At 41.0% G+C, this 25,259-nt stretch overlaps 2 protein-coding genes across 3 annotated transcripts; one reads left to right on the top strand and one right to left on the bottom strand.

Moving 5' to 3' along the window:
* Positions 1-1,337: 1,337 nt before the first annotated feature.
* LOC5579106 (DPH3 homolog) lies at positions 1,338-2,213 on the top strand. The gene is made up of 2 exons (XM_021850035.1): positions 1,338-1,486; positions 1,554-2,213. The coding sequence occupies exon 2, from the start codon at positions 1,586-1,588 to the stop codon at positions 1,844-1,846; it is 261 nt and encodes an 86-aa protein (XP_021705727.1). The 5' UTR covers positions 1,338-1,486; positions 1,554-1,585; the 3' UTR covers positions 1,847-2,213.
* On the bottom strand, positions 2,091-24,464 carry LOC5579105. 2 transcript variants are annotated; one of them, XM_021850033.1, is made up of 4 exons: positions 23,410-24,464; positions 2,849-4,423; positions 2,341-2,792; positions 2,091-2,273 (listed from the first exon to the last, which is right to left on the bottom strand). In XM_021850033.1, exons 1-4 carry the CDS (start codon positions 24,223-24,225, stop codon positions 2,231-2,233), a joined length of 2,886 nt encoding a protein of 961 aa, XP_021705725.1. In that variant the 5' UTR covers positions 24,226-24,464; the 3' UTR covers positions 2,091-2,230. The 2 variants fall into 2 exon arrangements, with proteins under 2 accessions (XP_021705725.1, XP_021705724.1); XM_021850032.1 differs by having other exon boundaries at positions 2,091-2,283; positions 2,345-2,792; positions 23,410-24,463.
* Between the last annotated feature and the right edge of the window lie 795 nt (positions 24,465-25,259).

Genomic DNA, 25,259 nt, shown 5'->3' with positions numbered 1-25,259 from the left:
TATTTTGTTTCGTTATAGATCTATGAGCTACAGATCCAAACTAATAAACAGCCGAAAAAATCAACAATCAATGATCGCATTGACAACAATTTAAAAAAGAAAAATATTTCATTTTTTTTGCTTCACGCAAAATTACTCTTACCGAAATAATTTCAAGCAGATTACATTACTCTTCAAGAAAAGTTCAAAACAAACATAACGCATGTTCGTTTGGCTCACACTTTGACAGAAATGTCAGCTTCCGCGAATCTCTCTTATAAAGGATTACTAGTAAAGAAAACATGTTGTTACTGAGCAAACAAATGGATTGACACATTAACGATGCTACACTCAGACAAATGGACTATCGATAAACATAGGAACCCCTTATGAAAATTTGTCACAAGGAATCAGGTTGAAATTGATAAATTTGCCTTATGAAACCGAAATTTGAAAACAAAAATAGTTTTCGCGGCAACATGGAATCGAACCAAGGACCTAGCGATCGATAGGCTCGTGCGTACACCCCGCGCCTATCGCCGTCTTGGTGTGGAGTGATCCTAAAAAGATACATAAAGCGTTCGTATTGCGATAATCGTTCCATCTTTCATAAGGCAAAATGTATGAATTTCGATAGTCCAGTTCGCTGGGTATACAATGTATAGATGGTTTTGATGGTCTTTATTCCAGCTAAATTTAATGCAAAACCATCTAGATCCTATTTTAACGCTTCGTAACGGCTACCGGAAAATCCACGTAGCTCTTACGTGTAGCGCCGGTGGAAGGACGTAGTTCAAAAGTTCATGCTTTCATTCTGGGCTACCTATGATTAACGTAAGAGCTACGTTTGGATTATTTTGCTAGTTAAATAAATGTGTTCCGACATTGGGTTAGCGATTTGGCAATAATTAAATAAATGCGTACACCCCGCTCCTATCGCCGCCTTGATGTGGAGTGGTGCTAAAAAGATACATAAAGCGTTCGTATTGCGATAATCGTTCTATCCTTCATAAGGCAAAATGTATGAATTTCGATAGTCCAGTTCGCTACGTGTATGTTTATCGATAGTCCATTTGCCTGAGTCTAGCAATGTGAGTAATCGGGTTTCGGGCCGGGTTCAGGTTTGAGCAGCATTTTTTTCGGGTTCGGATGGAGTACGGGTTTGCTTTTCAATTAGTATTTATCTCTGGTTCGGGTCGGGTCCAGGTTTGATGTAATAAAATTGGGTACGGGTCGCGGGTTCGGGTTTGAAAAATGGGAAACCTATTAAGACCTTGGAAATGCAATCATACTGCCAGCGTGTAACAATGTTTATCCATTTCTTAAATAAGCCTCTTTCAAATGTAACGCTTGAAATAAGGGCTTTGACGTTTCTCTTCACCAGCCGACAACAACAGCTGCTAACCTCCCTTGCATGCATTGATCGTTTACTCATTCATTCACATTGCGTCGCAATGCAGGAAAGGTAGCATCAGTGAGTAAATTTCTCGTCGGGATTCTATTGCACGTAAGTTTAATTGCACAAGTTCTAAAATTAAATACACTAAACATACACCACGTTCAACGGGTTGCAGCTTTCCCAATACGGAGTACACATTACAACCAAATGGCAGTGTACCACGACGAAGTCGAAATTGAAGATTTCGAGTACGACGAAGAGGAAGAGATGTACTACTACCCGTGTCCTTGTGGGGATCGGTTCCAGATCAGCAAGGAGGAATTAATTGCCGGCGAGGAAGTGGCTACCTGTCCCAGTTGTTCGCTTATCGTTAAGGTCATTTACGATCCGGAGGCCTTCCAAGCCGAACAGGACGAGGTGGAAACGGTTGCGACCGAACGCGATAAGGAAACGGCGGTACGTGATTAATTCTAGGATAAAGTCTTGAGGGAGATTACGGTGGAGTACTCTTTTTACGGATCGAAAAAAGGGCTTGATATTTCTTATGGAATAGATCATTTGAAGAATTTGTACTAGTAGTGTCGTTTTTTATCGTAGGTTTGTAAATACAAGAATCTGAAACAGAGCAAATCGTAAAATCTGTTTTAAGAAAGCAAGGCGATTTCGGAATAATATATGTTCACATGAGGAATTTTTCTGTTGTATATTGTACGATGAATACTATAAACAGTATAATGTGCGTAAAAGTATGCTAAACAAAATAGCTCGCATTCAAGAAAGGTACTAAACAAGTCGTAAAATAAAAATCAAGTGCCACAACTAAAACTTAAAAAAAGTAATTATGAAAAAGTCTTATTGAAACGAAACACGTCCTCTGCTTTTCCCTCGCGTTCGCTTGGTTTTGTCTGCATAGAAGACATCAGTTCAGAAACACGATCATATTAGAAGCCAATGGTCATCACTTACCTTTCTTCTCATTGTCAAACTTTACCGGTGAGCTTACTTGGTCTCGTGCCTCCTCCAGGTCAGCATCTTCCTCGGCAGCTGCGTTCATCGAGAAGCGCAAAGTTCTCCGCCGCCTCGTTTGGTGAGACTGACATACTTCCTCCGATACTACCTGCTCGTGATCTTGGCACTCTTTGGAAAACAACGAGCTTCGTCGTCGTTTGCGTATTTCGTCGTCCAACTTGTATGGAGTAATGTGCGAGATCGTTTCTACATCTTCAACCTCTAGCTCTTCGTTGAAGGTGATTTTCGGCTTCGGAGTGTGGACAATTTTGCGACCACCGCTGCCCGATGCACGGGCCTCAGGTGTGTCTAGTCCGGAGTCTAGAAACAGGACACTCTTTGCGCGCCGTTTCTCGCTGGGAGTTTTTAGAATCGATTTTACGATCTCGTGCTTTCGAAGTGTGTGCTATGGAATAAAATTTCAACAATATAGGCTTACTGACAAGAAATTGAACAACTTACATCATTGAAGATAGTTTTCCGAGACTTCTTGCTCGCACTTTTGCCCGGTGTCGGTGTGCAACCGGTGCAAATGCTGTTCCGAGAGATACTGCTACGTCGCGGCGTGGTAGCAATACGAATGGAGCGCTTCATCGGAGTCACTACTTTAACGGTTTCGGTTAATGCTGCTTCCAACATTAGTTTCTTCTTAGCTTCCTCGCGAGCCTTCTTGATTAAATCGGCAAGACCGCTGGCCTTGGTCTTCATTGGTTTCTTTTCGCGTTTCTTGATGCCTCCTCCGATCTTGAGTTTCTTCACCTTGGGCTGCTCTACAACCTCCTGCCAGTTGTTCTCCTTCAATAGTCGAAGTTCATCGAAGCGACGATCGAGATTTTCCAAGTCCAACGACACCATTAACCAAAAACCATCCAGATCATCCGTTCGAACCTTTTGATCGGCCCAACTACGCTCGTAATGGGCAACAAGCTCTTTGAACTTTGATAGTTTCTTATTGATCAGAATGTTGGTCTGCCCTTGGGCGGCTATTATTAAACCTTTCCCATTTTCGTCGATCTCCTCGCTTTCCAGATCATCTTTGTACAAATCGCAAAGTTCTTGCAAACGCTTCAGTTCCTTCTCCACCAAATTATAATAGAAAGCAACTTTCTCGCGGACATCCGAAGGCGGTTGATCTTCTTCTCGGAAATTGACTAAGGATGAACGTCTACTTCCACCGCTACTACGGCGCTTAGGTTCCTGTTGTTTGTTGAGAAGAACCGTCGCCAGGTTGCCCTCCGGAAGTGGCTTTGTCATTGTGCCAATATCTTCTTCGATAAAGCTCATCCTTGGAGTTAGTGAGCGACGTCGAGGGCTCATCGTTCCGTTAGGTCTCAAAGGAGAGTCAAAAACTTCAATCGTGGCTATTTTAGGAGAATCGATCCTTTCCTCCTTGAATACCAAAGAATTACGTTTGTTGGCTGTTTGCGTGGCATCGTTGTTGAACGACGTGAGACCTGGAACGTTATTTTCTTCCATAAACACCAACGATGGTCTTCCACTGAACGATTTCCTTCCACTGCCGATGAGTTTCGGGGATTCAGTCTTCGGCGGTGATTCATCAATAGTAGGACGCCGATCGAACAATTTCTCCTCTTTGACTTCCACTGTGAATGACTCATTAAGTTTCGGTTCCTTTTTGACCGCTGCAACTCCCACAAAGGAATCGTCATCCGAGATGGAGATCACCTGTGGCGCCCAATCATCTTCCTTTTCTTGCTTGACGTCCTCCACAGTGAATACCATAGATCGACGCCTGGTTTCACGCTTACGGATGGCAATAGCTTCCGAATCTAGGGCCACCTTCTTGGGAGTCGGCGTGTCAACATCTATTGGACTGATTCCTTCGAAGACATCGTCATCGCTTGGAACCTTCGGCGAAAAACGATGTATTTGAATATTGTTTGGTGCATTGACGCGGTTCAATCTTTCCAAACTCTTGCGCTTTTTGCGATTCGTTGATGTTACCATTTTGCCATCCTTGGTGAATTTGAACATGAACTGCACGGCTTTCTGTCCGGACCGTACCTCCAGGTAGCGCTGCAAGGAGAGACGAATATACTGATTAGTACCTACACTGCCTACAATCACATGGCACTTCCATTAACACATATATTTCTAACAAAGCATAGCAATTTGAAAACAGTATCAGATCCAGAGGCATTTGAAAGGAAATCCTAAAGTTATCTCTAATTTGTACAGTGTAAACCCTTAAAATAATTATTGAAAGGAGTAATTTTAGAATGAAAAGTTGGAAAAAATCACAGGGAAATTTCTGGAGGGAGAATTACAATAAACTTTCCCTGAAAAAGCTCGTAATATATTTCCTGAAATGAGCCCCAGGAGGGGGCAGGAGCAGATTCTGAAGAAGTTTCTGTATGCGTCTTTTATAAAATCGCTTATGGAATTTCTAATCGACTTCTTGGCAACATTGGGGGACCCCTAAAAGCGTCCCTGGAATTCCAGAAGTATTGATATCATGATAAAAAACTAGAAGAATTCCTGAAGTTTTCCATCGAGGAAAGTAAAAAGAAAACCCGGAAGAATCTTTGCAATAGTTATTTAAGAAAGTTTCTCTGAAGCCTCTAGAATTTCGAATGAGGATTTGAAGTAAGCACAAAAAGGGGCTTCAGAGACCATTTTTGTTAAAAAGAGACTTAAGAGACCTTCCATTAAAATGGAGACTATTTAGAGACGTGTATTAAAATAATGACCAAGTTTCTAAAATGAGACCTGCCACCAAAGGATCGAATTAGATAACCGTTGTTACTAGAGACCAAGCAGTGGCGATTCCCTAACCTCAAATCTACCTGTTCTATGAATAGACATTTTTGAATTTTCACTATAAATGCGTATCCACTTAGTAGGAAATATTCTAAATCTGTGGTCACCAAAGTGCGGCTCGCGGGCCCCACGTGATGTCTGTATCTCTCAAATCTGATAAGTTCCGCCCAGAGGGATGGCATCATAGTTTTTCACTATGGTATTTGACAGGTCTTGTTGTGCCTTCTTATCGGGTGCATAAATTTATACTCCAGTTGAAATTCTCACGCACACTCATGTATTTGTTGAATGTCTACCTTCCGTATGAGTGAAAATGGTACTGTGGCGAAGATTTCCCAAATCTTAATGAAGCAGACCTTATGTTGTGGGTTAAGCTTTAAGCTAAAAATAGAATTATATTTAGTGATTCATTTTCAACAAATTAAAGAGGTTGGTGAAAATCCCAGGAAAACTTTTGCGGATCGTGTCACAGACTGACTGCTACGAATACCTAATTGAATAATTGTAGGTTAATTCAAAGCTACCTTAGTTCTAGTTATATGTAATTACCTCGAGTCTTCTATATATTCAATTTAAAAGGTATAATAATCGAATTCACTGATTGAATATTCTTAGAGCATAACTACAAAGAGCAAGTGAAGATATAAATAAACAATTTGTATAGGAGATCATTCGTAGATTACATACATAATTTCATAATTTCATCCACTGTCTTTAAACTACTTGTACAACAATTCGAATGGGATCAATTTTAGATAATAGGTACTTTTAGTAATAGTATGTAGATTAGGTAAGTTGTTATTAATATGCTTCAATTTCTGCGAATCACTCTAGTCTGACAACGCACGTATCGTAACGTCAACGACGGCTCAGGTTGACAGCTCGGCTTTCGAAGCGCTGCTTGTTGTTTGCAGCTTTGACGCGACGAGGGGTTTCATCGTGACATCCCCCTTCCCGTAAATCCTGCTGATGATTCACCAGGTCATCGTGTTCACTGCTGGGTTTACCATTACCGTTGACGTCGAGAATAGCTAAGCGCACTGCTGGTCTTCGCAATACACCGGACGACGTGCGAACTAGAGCTTGACGCACTCTTCCGTCACGCCCGTATACCACCTTCTCCACTCGGCCCCGAGTCCATTGATTTCTCGAAGTACCGCCTACTATTAGGACTAAGTCCCCCTCCTTTAACTCCCTTACTTCTTCGAACCATTTACTTCTTCTGGTTATAATGGGTAAATATTCTTTAATCCACCTACTCCATAAATGATTGGTAATGTGTTGCGCTAACTTCCAACTACTTCGGAGTACCGCAGGCTTACTTGGGGTTTCTAATGGTGCTATCTTTACTCCTGATGAACTTCCTAGAAGAAAATGGTTGGGTGTTAGAGCTTCATCATTTGCTGATTCAAGTGGCACATATGTAAGAGGTCTAGCATTAACCATCGCTTCCGCATCAAGAACTATAGTTTCAAGTGTCTCGTCGTCAGGTTTGCGACAAGACTCATTGATCGACGCGATCGCAACTTTAACAGAACGCACCAGGCGTTCCCAAACGCCTCCCATATGTGGCGCAGCTGGTGGAATAAATTTCCATGAGGTGTTTGTGCTGGTGAACGTTAAGGCCAGTGCATCATTTATCTCCCTTTGCAGCTCATTGCTAGCTCCCTGGAAGCACGTTGCGTTGTCAGAGTATATTTCCACGGGCGGGCCACGTCGTGCAACAAATCGTTTGACTGCCATTATACACGACTCTGTTGAAATACTATGTACGACTTCTAGGTGTATGGCGCGAATGGAAAGACACGTAAATAGTGCTATCCAGCGTTTTGCAGTACTCCTGCCAACCCGTACCAGAACTGGCCCAAAATAATCGAGCCCAACGAACGTAAACGGTCGCCCGAACGTCGACAGCCGAGCCTCAGGAAGAGATGCCATAGGAGGATACTCGGGTGTAGCCTTTGTTAGGCGGCATTTGACACAGTTCTTTATTATTTTACCAATGAGAGCCCGAAGCTTAGAAATTTCAAATCGTTGGCGAATTTCATTTACTATTGTCTCCCGATTGGCATGTTGGTATCGTCGGTGATACCACTCGATAATTAGTGTAGTTATACGATGTTGCCTTGGGAGAATCGCAGGGTATCGGGCTTCGACTGGAATGTAGAATGCTGAACCAAGTCTGCCTCGCATGCGCACTACACCATCACTGTCCATAAAGGGCCAGCTTCTGTAGATTGAACTTGATTTTGCAACTGTTGGATGACGTTCTTCTGGTGGTCCACGTGTCTTGGAGAGAGACTCAACTTCCACCGGAAAAGCTTCTAGTTGTGCAATTTTCCATAAACTTTGTTCCGACCTAACCAATTCCTCATGTTGAAGTAGTCCAATAACCAATGGTTGACGATTCCTCTTTCGACGTAGGTTATCTATAAACCGGAGAACGTAAGCCATAGCCCGGTGTAATCTTGTCCACTGACTAAATCTGCTCACGTCGATTAGAGGACTCGGAGTCCAATGTGTGTGACAACGTTTAATCTCCTCTTGGGTTGTGGAAATTGTTCGTTGTTGAGGCCATGTCAGTTCGGGATCGTATAGAAATTTTGGCCCCTTGAACCATTCGCTGTCATTTTGAAAACTTAGACCTTTGTTCCACTTTGTTGCATGGTCCGCTACGTTGATTTTGGAAGGAACCCATTTCCAATCACAGGGATCACTCAGCATCAGGATTTCACCGATTCGTAGCTCAACAAATTTATTGTACCGCCTGTGGTCTGATCTGATCCATGCAATAACAGTACTCGAATCGCTCCAGTAATATTTCTGCGATACATGAAAGGTGTGATTGGCTTGTATTGATTCCATGAAGCGCGCCCCCAGTACTGCTGCTTTAAGTTCTAGTCGAGGGATTGATAAGGTCTTCAGTGGAGCGACCTTAGTTTTGGCGCCAATTAACGACACTTGAATTCGTGATTCGGAATCCAAGCGAAAGTAGCCAACTCATGAATAGGCTGCTTCGCTAGCATCAACGAATATATGAATTTGTAGATTGTTGAACTCAGTCGGAATCGCTGAAGAGAAGTAGCTTCTTGGTATCCTCAACTTTACTAGCTGGACGAACATTTCTGTCCATCGATGCCAACGTTCGCAAATTTCATCTTTTATAGGTTGATCCCAATGTGATCCTGAGGCCCAAATCTCTTGAATCAACACTTTACCATGTACAAGAAAAAATGATGCAAAGCCCAATGGATCAAACAGGCTCATTACTATTTTCAAAACCTCTCGCTTCGTTGGAACATGTTCGGGGCAGAGAATTTGGTGGAATTCTTTACGTGGAGCGAAAGCGTAAATGAAGACATCTTCTTTGGGAATCCACTTCATCCCGAGTACTGACTCGATTGATTCTCCTCTTTCTAGCAACAGATCTTTACATTCATCGTTCGCGAGCTCTCCTATTCCGCGCAGTACGGCGACTTCATTGCTTTTAAATTTCCTCAACTGGAAACCTCCCTTTGAATGAATATGTTTCACCTCATTCACTGTGCGGATCGCATCCTCCACCGTGGCAAAACTATCGAGGTAGTCGTCCACGTAATTGTTTTCTAAAATTGCTCCTGCTGCACGTGGGTACTCGGATGCGAACTCTGAAGCGTTAAGGTTCTTAACGTATTGTGCTGACGAGGGTGAGGAAGTTGAGCCAAACGTTAAAACGTCCATCACGTAGATGTGTGGTTCTCCTGCAGGATCTTCACGCCAAAGGAATCTTTGTGCTTGCTGGTCTGGTTCGATGACTGTGAGTTGATGAAACATCTCTCTTATGTCTCCACTTACTGCCACGGGGTACTGGCGGAAACGAGAGAGCACTGTTGGCAATGGTGTCAGCAAGTCCGGGCCTTTTAGGAGTTTGGAGTTGAGCGACACACCGTCGGATTTAGCTGAGGCATCCCAGATGAGCCTAATCTTATCTGGTTTCTTGGGATTTGTAACAATTCCCAACGGGAGATACCAGACACGAGACGGATCCGACGATTGGATTTCATTTTGTGTAGCCCTATGGGCATACCCCTTAGCCTCATATTCGTGAATCAGTTCATTTACACGTTCTCTGAGAGTCGGTTCTTTCGATAGTCTTCTTTCTAGTGATTGTAGACGACGTAGTGCTGTCAAATAACTATTTGGAAAATTTGGATTGTCGGTGTTCCAAAGTAGCCCTGTTTCAAATCCTCGCAACGTCCGCCGTGTGGTTTCCTTTAGTATACGCATCGCTCTTTTGTTTTCGTCTGATTCTGGTTTTTCACCTGCTCCTGATACTCCTGACGCGTCTAAGGTGAAATAGTCCCGTAATTGCTCGTTTAACTGACGATCGGAATCTGATGCGACACTCACATGGAAATTCAGAACGGGTTTATTTCCGGAAGGTGCTAGGGCGCATCCATAAATTCCCCAACCAAGGCGACATTTTGCTGCAATTGGCTCCCCAGCCGCGCCTTCTCGTATGGCTATCGGTACAGCAAGTCGCAGGTTTTCCAAACCGATCAGCAGCTTAGGTTGTACCTGTTCTTGATCTTCTATTGGTAACCCCCGTAAATGAGGAAATTGTTTAGCCAGTTCTTGATATCGAAATGTTTGGGTAGGCAGCAATTATCCATCGACCGTATGCACACTGATAAGCTTATGATAGGTGCCACTACCCTTTCCTGCTACATCTAGTTGAATTACACTAGTTTACAACATTTCTGAACTTAGTAAGCTGAGCTCCATTTTCAATGTAAAATCGTACGCTGAATCCAAAAAAAATGTCAAAAAAATTCACAGTAGAACCGTTTTTGAGATACGCTCAATATTTGATTTTTTTGGTTTTTCAAAAAAGTACATTTGCTAAAATTGATGTATCTCCGGATTTAGAGCACCAAATCTAAACTTTTTTTTAGCAAAATAAAGCTAATTAAATGTGCTTTCTACCGTCTGAACATCACTTTGTTGTGCAAATTACGGTTTTCTAGATATTTATGGCATAATCAAATTTTTTCGATATTTTTGAGTAAAATTTAACCAAATTTTCAACTTTTAGCTAAGTTTTAAGCACGATGCTGATGTTTTAAAATTCGTTTATCATGTTGAACTCAAGGTATGTAAAAAACCAAAAGAAAAAAGTACCTAATGACTGAAATCGGTTGAAAATTGAAGATGTTATGGCATTTTTTGTAGAACACTTGAATTTTGAAGTTTTGACCTTTTAAAACAACAAGACGAAATCCATATAAATTTCACTAAATCCTTTCACTTTGAATGACTCTTAGTACAGATTCCATGCTTTGTTAACCGTTTTATCAATTATTAATTTTGGATCACGACTAATTAATGAAAAGGGCGTATGTAAAAGCAGAATTTATGTGTTTGCGTATATATTAAAAAGGCCAGTTTTACTAACATGGAGTCTTGATATATTTCAAGCTAATAATGATGATGATGAACTTTTTATGATTCAATATTAAATCCAGCAAACAAACTACAATGAATACTTGTATAAAATAAGGCCATGGGCTCATTTGAGAACGTGAAAGATGTATCCGCCTTGGCTACATACTGTATGCAACTTAAAAGAAAAATTTCCGAAGCCATCCGTGTTCAATTATGGCATACGAAAGTTCAGGCTACTGCGATGTCAAGCTTTCTTCAGTGTTGCTGGCTCAACGGCTGAATGATCATGACGATTAATGTGATACAAGAAATATAAATTCCTGACTGATTCCTGAAATGTTTGGTCCTTTAACTGTTTTGATGTGGTTATAACTATTTTTGATGTGGTTTCAAGTTTAATGATAAATTTATGCTGCTTGTCTGTTTGGCGTTTGAACGTTATAACTTTGTTATGACAAAATGATTTTGGCAGCACTTTCGTCGCAGGGAAAACATTGTTGACAGGTAGTACTGTTTGTTGAACATAGTGAAACAATGTGTGCGGCAAAGCGTGAATTTAAGTGCAAAAATGATCCGCAAAAATTTTGTTTCGTCTGCGGAAACTACATTTTTACGACACCGGTAAATTTTACTAGTTCATTGCAAACTGCATATCGGCTTTATTTCAAAACTGATCCCAAAAACCTCGACAAAACGTGGACTCCAAACGTTGTGTGTAGCGTTGATGAAAGCGACGTGGAATACGAAAGAAAGCCGATGCTGTTTACACAAGCGGAACTCAATGACTTGATAAGGGACTTGGACTTATCAAAAGAAAAATCAGAATTGTTGGCATCGCGCTTGATGGAACGAAACTTTCTTTCTGCTGATACAAAAGTTACTTCCTACAGAAAGCGTCATGAAAAATTTGGAAAATATTTTTCAAAAAAAGACAGTGCTTGCTTTTGCTATGACATAAGAGGCTTGTTTGAAGAATTCGGTGAACCATATGATCCTTCTGAATGGCGTTTGTTTATCGACAGTAGTAAATTAAGTTTAAAAGCTGTTCTGCTGCATCAAGGGAACAATAAGCCTTCGATTCCTCTAGTTCATGCCGTGAACATGAAGGAATCATACGAATCGATGGCTTTTATACTTGACCTGATATGCTACAACCAACATAATTGGAAAATATGCTCAGATCTCAAAGTTGTTGCAATGTTGACTGGCTTGCAACAGGGATATACTAAGTTCATGTGTTTTCTTTGCAAATGGGATAGCCGAGCACGTAAACAACATTACGTTCGGGAAAATTGGCCCGAACGAAAGTCTTTTACAATTGGTCAAGAGAATGTAAGGTGCCATCCTCTCGTAGCGAAGGAACAGATAATACTCCCACCACTGCACATAAAGCTTGGGTTGTTCAAGAATTTTGTAAAGGCGCTCAACAAGGAAGGACCAGCTTTCGGATACCTGAAATCCATTTTTCCAAACTTGTCGAATGCCAAGATTAAGGAAGGTGTGTTCGTTGGTCCTCAAATTAAAAAAATGTTAAACGATGAAGATTTCTACACCGTATTGAACAATCATGAAGCCGAAGCATGGAAATCGTTCCAGCGTGTAGTTGCGGAGTATTTGGGGAACACCAGGAGCCCAGACTATGAAGAAATTGTAGCCGATTTACTCAAAAACTACAAGAGAATGGGTAAATTTTAAAGTTTTGTTTTATTTACTTTCAGCTGTAAAAATTTTCATTTTATTTTAACAGGTGTGAATATGTCTCTGAAGATACATTTCCTACACTCGCATTTGAACTTTTTCCCTGAAAACCTCGGCGACGAAAGCGATGAGCACGGGGAACGTTTTCATCAGCAAATGAAAATAATGGAACGTCGTTATCAAGGATTTTGGGATGAAGCGATGATGGGCGATTATTGTTGGTTTCTCTTTCGAGAAACAAATTGCAAGCATAACAGACGGAGTGATTCAAACAACCATTTTTAAACATATATTTTTTACATGTGAATTTATAGCTTAATTTAAGGAAGCTTTGAAATATATGAAATGAACTGATTGTTGTAGAGATAATAAGTAGAGATAAAACTTATGTTCTGAGTAAAGTAGAAGCTCTGTTAATACACACGCCCTTTGTACAGATTAGTCGTGATCTAAAATTATGGATTGATAACACAACATTAAATCTTAACTAAGACTTATTAACTGTTGAAAGTTTAAGCAAATCTAAATGAAAATGCATTAAATTTTCTTCATGTTGTTGAGATCGCTTGAAAATCGTAAAAACTTCAAAATTCAAGTGTTCTACCAAAAATGCCATAACATCTTCAATTTTCAACCGATTTCAGTCATTAGGTACTTTTTTCTTTTGGTTTTTTACATACCTTGAGTTCAACATGATAATCGAATTTTAAAACATCAGCATCGTGCTTAAAACTTAGCTAAAAGTTGAAAATTTGGTTAAATTTTACTCAAAAATATCGAAAAAATTTGATTATGCCATAAATATCTAGAAAACCGTAATTTGCACAACAAAGTGATGTTCAGACGGTAGAAGGCACATTTAATTAGCTTTATTTTGCTAAAAAAAAAGTTTAGATTTGGTGCTCTAAATCCGGAGATACATCAATTTTAGCAAATGTACTTTTTTGAAAAACCAAAAAAATCAAATATTGAGCGTATCTCAAAAACGGTTCTACTGTGAATTTTTTTGACATTTTTTTTGGATTCAGCGTACGATTTTACATTGAAAATGAAGCTCAGCTATTAAAGTTCATGACTTTTATTTTTATTTGTAAACTAGTGTTATTTGCGATTCGTTTTCTTCTCGGGTAATATTTCCAGTCCATTGTAGGGTAAGTGCCTCTGTTGGTCCGACCACTTGTAGTTGTTCTGCAATGGACTTTTCCAGGAGAGTCAAAGATGACCCTTCATCAACTAGCGCGTAAACCATTTCGGAGCGACCTCTGTTTCTCAACACAACCGGGATAATTCGAAATATTGGAAACAATTTTTCATTACTAGCAGAGCAGTTAGAAGAGATATTTACCGAATGAGATACTGCTGTGGTGGGTGGATGGAGCAATGTATGATGTTTAAGGCGGCAGTCCTGATGAGCGCATCCTTGCCAGGATTTGCATGGCCAATTACCATGGCCATTGAGACAAGTCCTACAAAGCCCCTTTTGTTGGACGAATTTCCATCGTTCATCCACATCGAACGTTCTAAATTGTGGGCATTCATGTAGTCGATGTCCCTCGCGTTCACATAATGCACATGGTTTGCTGACTTTCCGACTATCACGATTCGGGCGTTCCGTGCTGTACTGCACTGCAGTATGTGCTTGCACTATTCCCCACTCTTTCGACTTGATTTTCTCGTTTCTGGCGGGCTTGCTGTGTACCGGTAGATCGTATGTCACCTCGCTCGCTGCAGTAACCAATCTAGACATGAAGCCACCGAAGGTCCTCAGTGTAACGTTTGGATGTTGGCTTTTGTAAACTGCCCAATCTAGCCTTAGAGGTCCTGGAAGCTTTTCCACTAACTCTTGCATGAGTGTAGGATTAGCAAGATGATTCTCTTGGTGCGCCGCCGTGAGATGGTCTACTAAATTTTGCACCGCGAGACCAAATTCCATGATAGTTTCCAGTCTATCTTGTCTCGGTGCTGGAACACGGTGTACTTTTGCTATCAAGGAACGAACCAGTAATTCAGGTCGACCGTATAGTGTCCTCAGCGTGCTAATAACGTGAGGTACACTCGATGGGAGTAGCAGGCGACTCCGAACGGACTCCAAAGCATGGCCCTTCAGACTTCTTTGAAGGCGGATCAAGTTTTCGGCATCCGAATATCCACAAGCGTCTGTTGATTGTTCAAAACAGCTTATGAATATCGGCCAATCTTCAGCACTTCCTCCAAACGTAGGCAATTCTTTGCCTATAACTTGTCGTGCAGCGAAATGTTGTGTGCTCAGTGCAGTCGGATTTAAACTCTTAGAAGTACGAAACGGTGTTATTGTTTCCTCTTCTTGTACAGGCGATTGAGCTTGAAACCTAGGTCTGTGTGATCTGTTCTCCGACATCGGAGCCGCAGGCAACGCCGTTCCTCCACCGTTGTTTCGCTCTTGTTGATTTACTATGTGGGGGGCACCAGCACCACAATCATACGCGTCTTCGTCAACCACGGCGTGCTGCTGTGCCAGCCAACTGGAAACTTTTCCGCGTGAATCTACAACTGATCCGGGTCGACTACTAGCCTCTGCTATCTGGCGGAGTAGTTCATGTTTCTTATCGAGTGACTGCTGCCTTATGAGCAGCTGCTTTGCTTGGAACGCTTTCTCTTCTTGAAGCTGACGCTCTCGTAGTTGATTTTCTTCCTCTGCTAGTCGTCGTTTGTCATCCAATTGACGGCGCTCTTCCTCTATCTGCTTGACTCTTATCGATTCCTGTTCCCTTAACGCTTGCTCTTCTAGAAGTTGTCGTTCTTCTATCATCTTCATCTGTGCCCCCAACAGAGCTTCTCGGACACTGGAGGTCATGCTGGGCACGGGTGTGTTCGAATTTTTCTTGGTTCGCTTAGATGATTTCGTGGATTTGTTGTCCGCACCGGGTGGCTTGAGTTGTTGCATTCCACTTGCGACTCCTTCCAAAGCTTCACATGCATTGCATACGTATTTACGATCTTTAATGGACTCGTCGACTCCAGCACATCCGAAGTGGGTCCATACATGACACTGATCGCAAGCCACCATATGGGTATCTGCCGAATCTCTCCGATTGCATTTTTTGCAATGATAGTTTCCAGCAGTCGTATCGTGACGTCCAGTTTCCATAGCTCCACGTACAAAATTCTTAAAGGAATTTGTGGCGAAGATTTCCCAAATCTTAATGAAGCAGACCTTATGTTGTGGGTTAAGCTTTATGCTAAAAATAGAATTATATTTAGTGATTCATTTTCAACAAATTACAGAGGTTGGTGAAAATCCCAGGAAAACTTTTGCGGATCGTGTCACAGACTGACTGCTACGAATACCTAATTGAATAATTGTAGGTTAATTCAAAGCTACCTTAGTTCTAGTTATATGTAATTACCTCGAGTCTTCTATATATTCAATTTAAAAGGTATAATAATCGAATTCACTGATTGAATATTCTTAGAGCATAACTACAAAGAGCAAGTGAAGATATAAATAAACAATTTGTATAGGAGATCATTCGTAGATTACATACATAATTTCATAATTTCATCCACTGTCTTTAAACTACTTGTACAACAATTCGAATGGGATCAATTTTAGATAATAGGTACTTTTAGTAATAGTATGTAGATTAGGTAAGTTGTTATTAATATGCTTCAATTTCTGCGAATCACTCTAGTCTGACAACGCACGTATCGTAACGTCAACGACGGCTCAGGTTGACAGCTCGGCTTTCGAAGCGCTGCTTGTTGTTTGCAGCTTTGACGCGACGAGGGGTTTCATCGTTACAGGTACAAAATGCGCCAAACAAGACAAAAACTGCGCAAAGCTTGTATGTGAGAATGTGCATTGAAAGTCTTCGGTTTACTTATCAGTGGTTTAATCCGCGTTCGCAATGGCATTTAGCCATCTATCCCGCGCATCGATATTGGTTGGAAACTTGTGATGCGAAATGTTATCATCGTCATAATTGTTCTTCTGATTAGGGGCTGTCCATTAATTACGTAAGACATTTTTCGGGGTTTTTCAACCCCCCTCCCCCCATGGTAAGATTTTTTGTATGAAAATGAAAAATAAATTGTATGGCAAGTAAGAAATCTCAGACCCCCTCTCCCCCCATAAACCCTTACGTAATTAATGGATCGCCCCTTATGAGAATCGACACCGAAAAAAGGAAACAACACTTCATTGTGGTTTTTATGATAATATATATGAAACTTACTTTTATTTTAAACCGCGAGGTACGCTATGGAAATAATAACGAACAATATGCGTAGATTTTGTGTGCCTAGGTTCATTTTCCAACATTCACACCAGCTGCATTGCTTATAGCGTAATAGTATTGGTGAGCGCTGCTTGCGTTCGATAAGAGGCTACAAAATATGGCCATCATATCGGCCCCCTGGTTCCGCCAAATTTTTCTTCGGGAAACTGTTATACTCCTAAGTTATCAAGAATATCAAACAAAATTATTACTAAAACTATCCACTAGGTATCAGAAATAAACAAAATGCTTAAAAAACAGGACTGGGGATCACTGGTCGAAATATTTCAATTTCAAACATTTATTTTTTAAATTAGATAGAAAATTCGTCAAAATATAATTTTCTAATAGCGTAGAACAGGTAGAAAGTGAGGTTACGAGTCGCCCCTGAGACCAAGTATACCTCTGCATTAGACTGGCCCTTAAACAAAAAAGTTGTAAAACTCAACGGGGCACCCCCTAGATATGTGCCTTAGGGTTAGAAAAAAAGCTCTCTCAAAATTTCAACTCAATTGGTTGCTCCACCGACTGGTGCATTCATTTCGAAGTTTGTATGGAATATTCGTTTCAAATCTATTGAAAATTGACCCTATGTCCCTGTTTTGTTCCGTATACTAGTTGATCGCGTTCAATTGAGCTCAGAATGACAAATTCACTAGTTGATGCCCTGAGAGAGAGGAGACAGCTCACTGACAACTGGCTTGTTTTCTTGGCTTCTTTGATTCCTTCTTCTCATGTTTGGGTTATGCACAATGGTTCGGAGAGTACAAACTGGGTCAAAACCATTTTCACATTCCATTTGATATCAAAAAGATCATAAAATTTTAAATTTTCAATAGCAATTGGAGTCCAATCGACAATATTAAAATATATTACACTATTTTATATGCGATAGCACAGGAAAACAACCTAAATTTTCAATTACATCCAGTTTTAGTTCGGTTAAATTTTGACGGTTTTTCACGTTTTGCCCTACGAATGTGCGGTTTTCCAGTGACAGTTGATGACAGGTTCCCATGACTTTTGGGAGCTCGCAATCTAAGCCAGCTGTCTCCTCTCTCTCAGTTGATGCCCTAATGAACATAGTTGCAGAAGGTGCTATCTGGATTTAAGCTAATTTGATTTAACCTTTCAGTTGTTGAACGTTAGGCTTAGATCAACACTCCCGTTGTTGGGGTCAAACCTACGCCACTGTAATCCGATTGCAGGCAACCCTGCTCGTCGTCACAAACACTTATCAATTGATAAGCCGTCAAACCTTGACAGATAGCACTGTCGTAATATCCGCTAACCATTATTTGTACCACACGAACAAGGCAGAGTCAGAATTTGTAGCAAGATATAGAGTATATAGATCGTGAATTCGAACCGTCATCCTGTTGCTTTAACGTTGAACTAAAACTAGGAGACCAATTGTAAGTTAATTTTACTTATTACTTGAACTACTTACTTATTATAACCATTCTAAATAATTAGTTGGAGCTCGCTTAACCTATAAAACGGCGTGCTACAGAAACTCCGCAAACGTCCAAAACGTTCCAACACCCGTATAATCACATGTATATATGCATATGCATATATGCATGAGCCTTATTCCGCAACTCGCCCAGCGTCATAGGTGGCTATGATGCGCTTAGTGGCTACCTGAGACGAGACTCGCGAAGACGGTCTTCTTTTTCTGTGATTGCTGAGTTTTTCTTATTCCACTTTGTGTTTATACCAATTATGCGCAAGCCGTTCAAATCCTGACATGAACCTCTCAGCAAAAAATGATTGAGTTTGCATCACATCGAATCATAAATAGCCGTTTGAGTGAAATTTCATGCCAGCAAACGTAGCAGACATTAGAAATAATTAATCTTCTGCTTAGATTTATCAGAAATTTTGGAAAAAACTGCTCCGCTGACTGAGGTTTTCAATAACAATTTACTTTGAACACAATACTTTTCACTTTTTCAGCCATAAAAACGGTGGGCTGCATTTGACGTTTCGTGAGAGGGGAATCTGGGCTGCATATGACGTTGATATTTTTCCTCTTCGCGAGTCTCTCTCAGGTGGCTACCACCCCGCTATGTTGAAGGAATACTAAGCAGTATTGCATATATACTTTAGATAGTTAAAACACCAACTTTCTTAATTTTAATCATCGTACAACCTTCTACAATATTGTTCGCTATGGTATCACGTGTTTTTAACATTCTAGGTTTAATTAAACGTTATCAACAATTTTCCTGGACCAAACATGGGATAATGTGCTGTTTCCCATATGTTTGAGCTGAAAATCTCATATTAACTTCAATTCAATTGCGCCAGCTCATGGAATGACCAAACTTTCAGGACGTCTTCCGTTAACCTTAAGGAATAATCTTGGGGGGTGCCCCGTGGAATTATACAACTTTATTTATCTCCCATACTGAGCTGGGCCAGTCTACTCTGCATCTCCACAGTTGTCTTCTTCTTCTTTTTATTGGCATTACGTCCTCACCGGGACAGAGCCTGCTTCTCAGCTTAATGTTCTTATGAACCCTTCCACAGTTATTAACTGAGAGCTTTCTTTGCCAAACTTGCCATTTTTGCATTCATATATCGTGTGCGCAGGTACGATTATACTCTATGTCCAGGGAAGTCAAGTAAATTTCTATTACGAAAAGATCCTGGACCGACCGGGAATCGAACCCAGACCCCTTCAGCATGGCTGTGCTTTGCAGTCGTGGACTCTAACCACTCGGCTAAGGAAGGCCCCCTCCACAGGTGTAATGGAAAGGATATTGGGTTAGTGGCATAAGGTATACATCTGCGAGTCGCCAACGTTTGGTGGTGCGATCCATGATATAATCACGCCTAACCAGATTCGTGGAATAATTCGATAATCGCATTGCACGCCGAACAACACTTGTCCACGCAAGAGCAAGCAACTCGATCAATAGATCAAACACCACTAACGAATCGCGGCACTTATGCACTACGACGCGAACGACGCGCGACATGTTTGATCCTGCCCAGTGAACCAAAATGTACCGTCAAAAACTGTAGTGAGCGTGACAATCACACATAGACTACCATGACTTTCATACAACAAAAACATTCATGTGATACTGAAAATAAAAGTCATGCGCGACTGTGACTTTTTTTTTGGTCAGCAATAAATGTATCATGGTTGTAATGAATTACTGTAGTAGACGTTAATCTGTATTATCATAATGTACCACTCACAATGTGCACCGATTGAAATATTGAGCATATTGCACCTTATTAGACTACTGTGCAGAAAATTTTTGCACAGTGAACATTTGCACACCTCACACATATACTTGCATAACAGTTTGACAGCTGTTTCGTTACCAACGTTTTTCGTCCCTGTTTTGATGCTTATTTTGTGTGAACGTAAATTATCACATAAACAAGGCATTAGTTTTTTTTTTGCTAAAACTACTGCAATAATAAGAATTTACATGAAAAGTAAAATGGCTCGTCTGCAACTTATCCCTGGTAAGTGTTTCGCCGCCATAAGAATTCTCCAGTTAGCAATGCAGGAAAAATCCTTCTAAATTTCAGTTCGTTCGTCAACGTGGAATACTTACAGGGAGAACCCAAAGTCGTCAATGAAGACGGAAGTTGCTGAAAGATTAACTATACCTGACATAAGGAACAGAAACTGTTGTGAGCCCTGACATGGAGTACAGATGCTCCTGGTTTGTAAAAGCATATCCCCCCTTCCCTGTCAGCATACAACTAAAATTCTCACCGGGGTTGGTTACCCGATCTTTCTTAAAGTATCTCGTATCTCATGTGGTACCGGGGGAAAAGTGATTGGAGTTGCTGGGCAGGACAGGGTCACACAAAAGTGTCTATTCATTATTCCTGCAGGTACGCGAGGTAACAATGGACCGATGCACGAGTTCACTATCTGACGTTTGAGCGGTGCCGTATTATTTATGTGACCATGGAAACCAGTGAATTCCGCACCGCTCAAACGTCAAATTAGTGAACTCGTGCATTGGTCCATTGCACGCCATGCCCGTCATTAATTTGTCTTACTGCTTTGAACAATTTTGAAACGTCATAGCTTTTAAAGCATACGCCTACTGGTATTAGTGAGTGCGTAAATTGTATCTTGCAAATGAACAAGTTCATTAGAATCTAAAAATTCGTGCAATGGACCGATGCACGAGTTCACTAATTTGACGTTTAAGCGGTGCCGAATTCACTAGTTTCCATGGTGACATAAATAACACGGCACCGCTCAAACGTCAAACAATGAACTCGTGCATCGGTCTATTGTCAATATGTTTTTCTTTTCATTCTTGTATCAACCAGCCGCACCAGCTTGAGGTCTGTCCATAACTCACGGGTTATTTTTCTATTTTTAGACTCCTTTTCCTTCGTCGGTCGGTGTTTCGTCTATACAAAAAAAAGTGTCGATCGTGATCTTTGGTCAAACAAACTACCCCCGCCCTTCTCCCCCATGGATGACCACGTTGCTTATGGACAGCACCTTGTGCGAGAACGGCTCGAAGCAGAAACCTAAGAATAAAGAGGGTAGAAGCAAACCTAAAAAAAAACCTGGTGCTCCGTTTGTGCCACTTTTTTGTTGCTTCCAATGAACGCCCTCTCCTCCAATGGACCAATGCACGAGTTCAGTCGTTGACGTTTGGACGGTGCCATGTTATTTACGTTACCATGGTAGCTAGTGAATACGGCACCGCTCAAATGTCAAATTAGTGAACTTGTGCAAAGGTCCATGGATCAATGCACGAGTTCACTAATGTGACGTTTGAGCGGTGCCGAATTCACTCGTTGCCATGGCCACATAAAAAACACGGCACCGCTCAAACATCAAACTCGTGCATCGGTCCATTGTGCAGCAGTGAAAACGCATGCTGTACAAAACACTGCAAGATAACGTCATAAAGGCGGCATTTGACAGTTCAGAGCTGTGAAGAAGTGGCGATTTAGATCAGAAGCAAACGAATGAAGAGTTGTTGCTACGATCGCAGCTGCGTCGTGATTGTTTTTTACATTCATTTCGCATTCCCGTCATCCACGACAGCATAACGTTCATGGGAGGCTGAAAAGAATGGCACGCTGCTCTTATCAATGTCAGGTAATACATTCATGGCTGCAGTAAGAATGTATCAGTAGCAACCTGAATGTCACAAATGAATGTTTTGAAACCTCTTGCATGTGAATGTAACAGCAATGCGACAATAGCATCAAAAATATATTATACGCTTCACTGATCCTGTCCTCGTCGTCCGCGCCCCGCAGGAGCGAACAACAAGGTCGAAGGATCAAACACTACACACAATATGTATGAGAGAGTTTTGTACAAAAACTGGGTTGAAGTCTGATTTGAATCATGAAATTGAAACAATAAACAAAACTTTATACAAAGCTTATTTTTACGTCCAAAGTCTTGTAAGATTTTCGTAGTAGCGTCAATGTTTCAGATTTTCATGACTATATGAAGTACAAAATTAGATTTTCGCACGGTTTTCACGGTGATGGCTAATTGAAACATACTTTATGAGGTTTTAAGGTTATCGAGATCAACATCGGTTTTTAAGCTCAAATGAAAGGTGACCCATACTACCCCGTATGACCATGCTGCCCCGCCTTACACTACTATGCAATGATTTATTGCAAAATGGCCGCAAAAGGCCACTAGTGAATTTCAATAAAACAAAAAATAAGTTGAATTAAGTATTGTGTAATAATTAAAATTACGAGTAACTGACACTGAAGCGGTACTCATGTCTGTCAAAGGTTAAGCTAGTAGGGCGGAATTAAAAGGTACAACACTAAAATCTTTTTTTACTTCTGATGTATTAGGCTTCTTGCTAGCCACATAGGGTGCCGGTGCCATTAGTGGACTACCTAAGCTATGAACAATCATAACAAAATAACAAAAAGCCTTAACAGAGATCTTTTGGCGTCAACAGAAAGATTTCAACCTCTACTATATGGGAAAAATATAAATAGAGTGATAAAACAATTTGTTTTAACATAAAACCGCTTGAGCCACTATTGGTACACGTGTTCCAGTAGTTGCGCTAGTGCTCCAGTAGTAGACGTTCAGGAATGATACAAGGAATTTTAAACAAAATGGTAAATTTTTACATAGGTTTAACATTTTTCCCTCCGAACAGAAACTAATATCTTTTGAATGAAGCATAAAGATCATCTCTGGGACTTTTCTTCATTTTTATACATCCATTTTAAAAACTGCTTCCATCCGTTGATTTACTACTGGAACACGACGGCAACTATTGGTGCAAGGGAGCAATTTTTTTACGTAAACTTAATTATTTACATGACTTTTTGATAGAATAAAAAGCTGAAATTTGGCGAATCAACTAAACTAGAGGCGATCTATCCACCAAAAATAACACATGTCGTTTTTATCGAAAAATGTACGTTTTATTCCATAGTCCAATCCACTGGTACATGACAACCATTGGTACCGGAAAACTACACCCGATTCTGTTTTTGCACGGATTTTTTTTACACGGCCGTGCAAAAAAAGATTCCATACAAAATTTTCCACCAAAACCTTATTTTTGCATGAAACGTTCAGAAATGATGTTACTTTTTTTACACGGTTTTTAAAATTTTGAACTGAAAACTTTTTTGCACGGTACGCATCCCCCGTACAAAAACAGAATCGGTGTAACTCAAAAATTAACCCCCTTTGACTTCAGTATTATGCCCCATAGAATACTGAAACCAACATGCAAAGCTTTTGTGGTAGTATACTGCCACTAGAACAGATGACAGCTAATAATATACATCCCTGTTACTATATTGTGTACGTGCATCGACAAGTTCACCCCAATGACTGCATAATGCACCCAAACCACTTACCATATTGGTACTGCAACCAGCTGCCGAAGCCGCCGCGTCCCCTTTTCTGTACGAAACGACTGTCGTCGCCGCTGGTGCAACCTTTTTCCCACTTTTCGTGGCAACGTTCTTCGTTGCAGTGCCATTCCTCGATTTCAAACCGGTTCGTTTCTCCGGCATCCCGGTGGCACCACCGCCAGGGGTCAACCCTTTGCGCCATGTGTCCACCTTCGGTTTAGCCTCCTTAACCGAGACTGGAGTGTGCACAGTCAAAATGTTTCTTCTCGAGCGTGGCTGCTTTTGTTCGGAGGGATTATCCTTGCGGCGGGTGTCTACTCGCGGGGTTGCATTCTTGGCCGCCGGGGTCAAAACCTTCCTCTTTTCGGCCAATCGCTTCAGTTCCTCCTCGGATTTTTTGAACAGATTCTTCTCGTACTCCCTGTCCACCAGATTGTTCTTGGAAACCACCGCCACGAAAGGCTTCTTTTTTACGGTGTTCTGTCTGGCCTGGGCACGTTGCTCTTTAAATCTCTTCAACCGTTCCAGGCGTTCCTCGTACTTCGATTTGAATTCATTCTCCTTATCTTCGATCCCGCGGGAGCGACGCCGTTTTTTGCCACTGCTCAATCTCGGTTTCACCACATCCAGAAGACGCTGCGAATGATGGTGATGTAACTCTTCCGGATCGTTTTCAACAAAATCCGATGCGCTGAGGTTCCGGTTAGTAAAGTGCAAATCCTGCCGAGAGCTTTCCCGTTTCGATCGGAGCAGCTGGTTGTTGCCTTCCTTCAAACGGTTTCCACGGGAAGCGTTCTTGTAAAATCCTCGATAATCCATAATTTCTTCTTCAAGCGCGCGCGGCCTATCAATATTCACTTTAATTCTTGCACCATGAACTGAAACACATTCATTAACACACAATCACGTTAATTTCCTTGTAGTCACCCGCGAATATCAAACAAAATCTAGGCGTTTTTAATTCTGAAAGTAACTGTTTTACGTTGTTTGGCTGCTGCGATCCCGATCGCGACTCGGACGTTATTTTTTCAGCACCGGTAACACTAGTGCCGATCTGCAGATGAGGCTTGTTTAAATTAACTCCGACAAATGCGGGATGCCAGTGTCGGAGTTTCGATGGTAAACAATACACGGAAAATTAGAAAACCCAAAATAAAGCCTTATAAATTTAGTCCTAATATTTCTCGCGTAACAGTTCTAAAGGGCCAATGATTAAATTGTAAACAAATCGGGTTTTGATACCATTCGATAACATCTCCCAACACCCACAAACTATGCAAACATTGTCAACATAATCATAAAACTTACCGTTATAAACTCGGTTTTCAAAACGGCCAATAACCGCTTTTTTCCAAATCATTCATTGGCCCCCACTCGAAAAGGCCAATGATTGGTTCTCGCTCCATCAAGAGGGCCTACAATCGGAAAATTTCGCAAACTGTCATTGGCCTTTGCATGGTGAGAGGCCAATGACTCTCTCTTGCTCATTCATTGAAAACCGAAAAGGCCTAGCCTTGGGCCAAGCACGCTAATAAAATTCTATTTTGGCCAATAAAAAAGGCCCATGCCTTGATGAAAATCGAAAATGGGCCAAGCATTTAAACTTATCATTTTTTCCACATTTTTGTCAGTTTTCAGAATAAAATCAATTATTAGCATGTAGTAATAGTAAATCGTCACTCAACTAGCAAGAAATCACATTGATTGAATTGAATACTGAAAAATAGGAATTGAAAATGTGGTGAATAATATTCAAATCGAATTTTCTCAGAGTCAATGATCTGAGGATTGGCCCTTTTGAATTGTTACGCGAGATTTTTACTTCAGAGCCGCGGTTCCATCAAATTTTGGAT

This window comes from Aedes aegypti, chromosome 3 (assembly GCF_002204515.2).
Source record: "Aedes aegypti strain LVP_AGWG chromosome 3, AaegL5.0 Primary Assembly, whole genome shotgun sequence".
Taxonomy (NCBI): Eukaryota; Metazoa; Arthropoda; class Insecta; order Diptera; family Culicidae; genus Aedes; species Aedes aegypti.
Note: the sequence above shows the minus strand (reverse complement) of the source record. Positions and strands in the feature narration are given on the sequence as shown.

Bases quoted from the DNA above. Each gene is read 5' to 3' on its own strand.
- LOC5579106 (XM_021850035.1), top strand. From the start codon at position 1,586: ATGGCAGTGTACCACGACGAAGTCGAAATTGAAGATTTCGAGTACGAC.
- LOC5579105 (XM_021850032.1), bottom strand. From the start codon at position 24,225: ATGGATTATCGAGGATTTTACAAGAACGCTTCCCGTGGAAACCGTTTG. The intron at 4,424-23,409 runs GTAAGTGGTTTG...CTCTCCTTGCAG, and splicing joins CTGGTTGCAGTACCAATATG to CGCTACCTGGAGGTACGGTC. The intron at 2,284-2,344 runs GTAAGTGATGAC...TCTTCTATGCAG, and splicing joins GTTTGACAATGAGAAGAAAG to ACAAAACCAAGCGAACGCGA.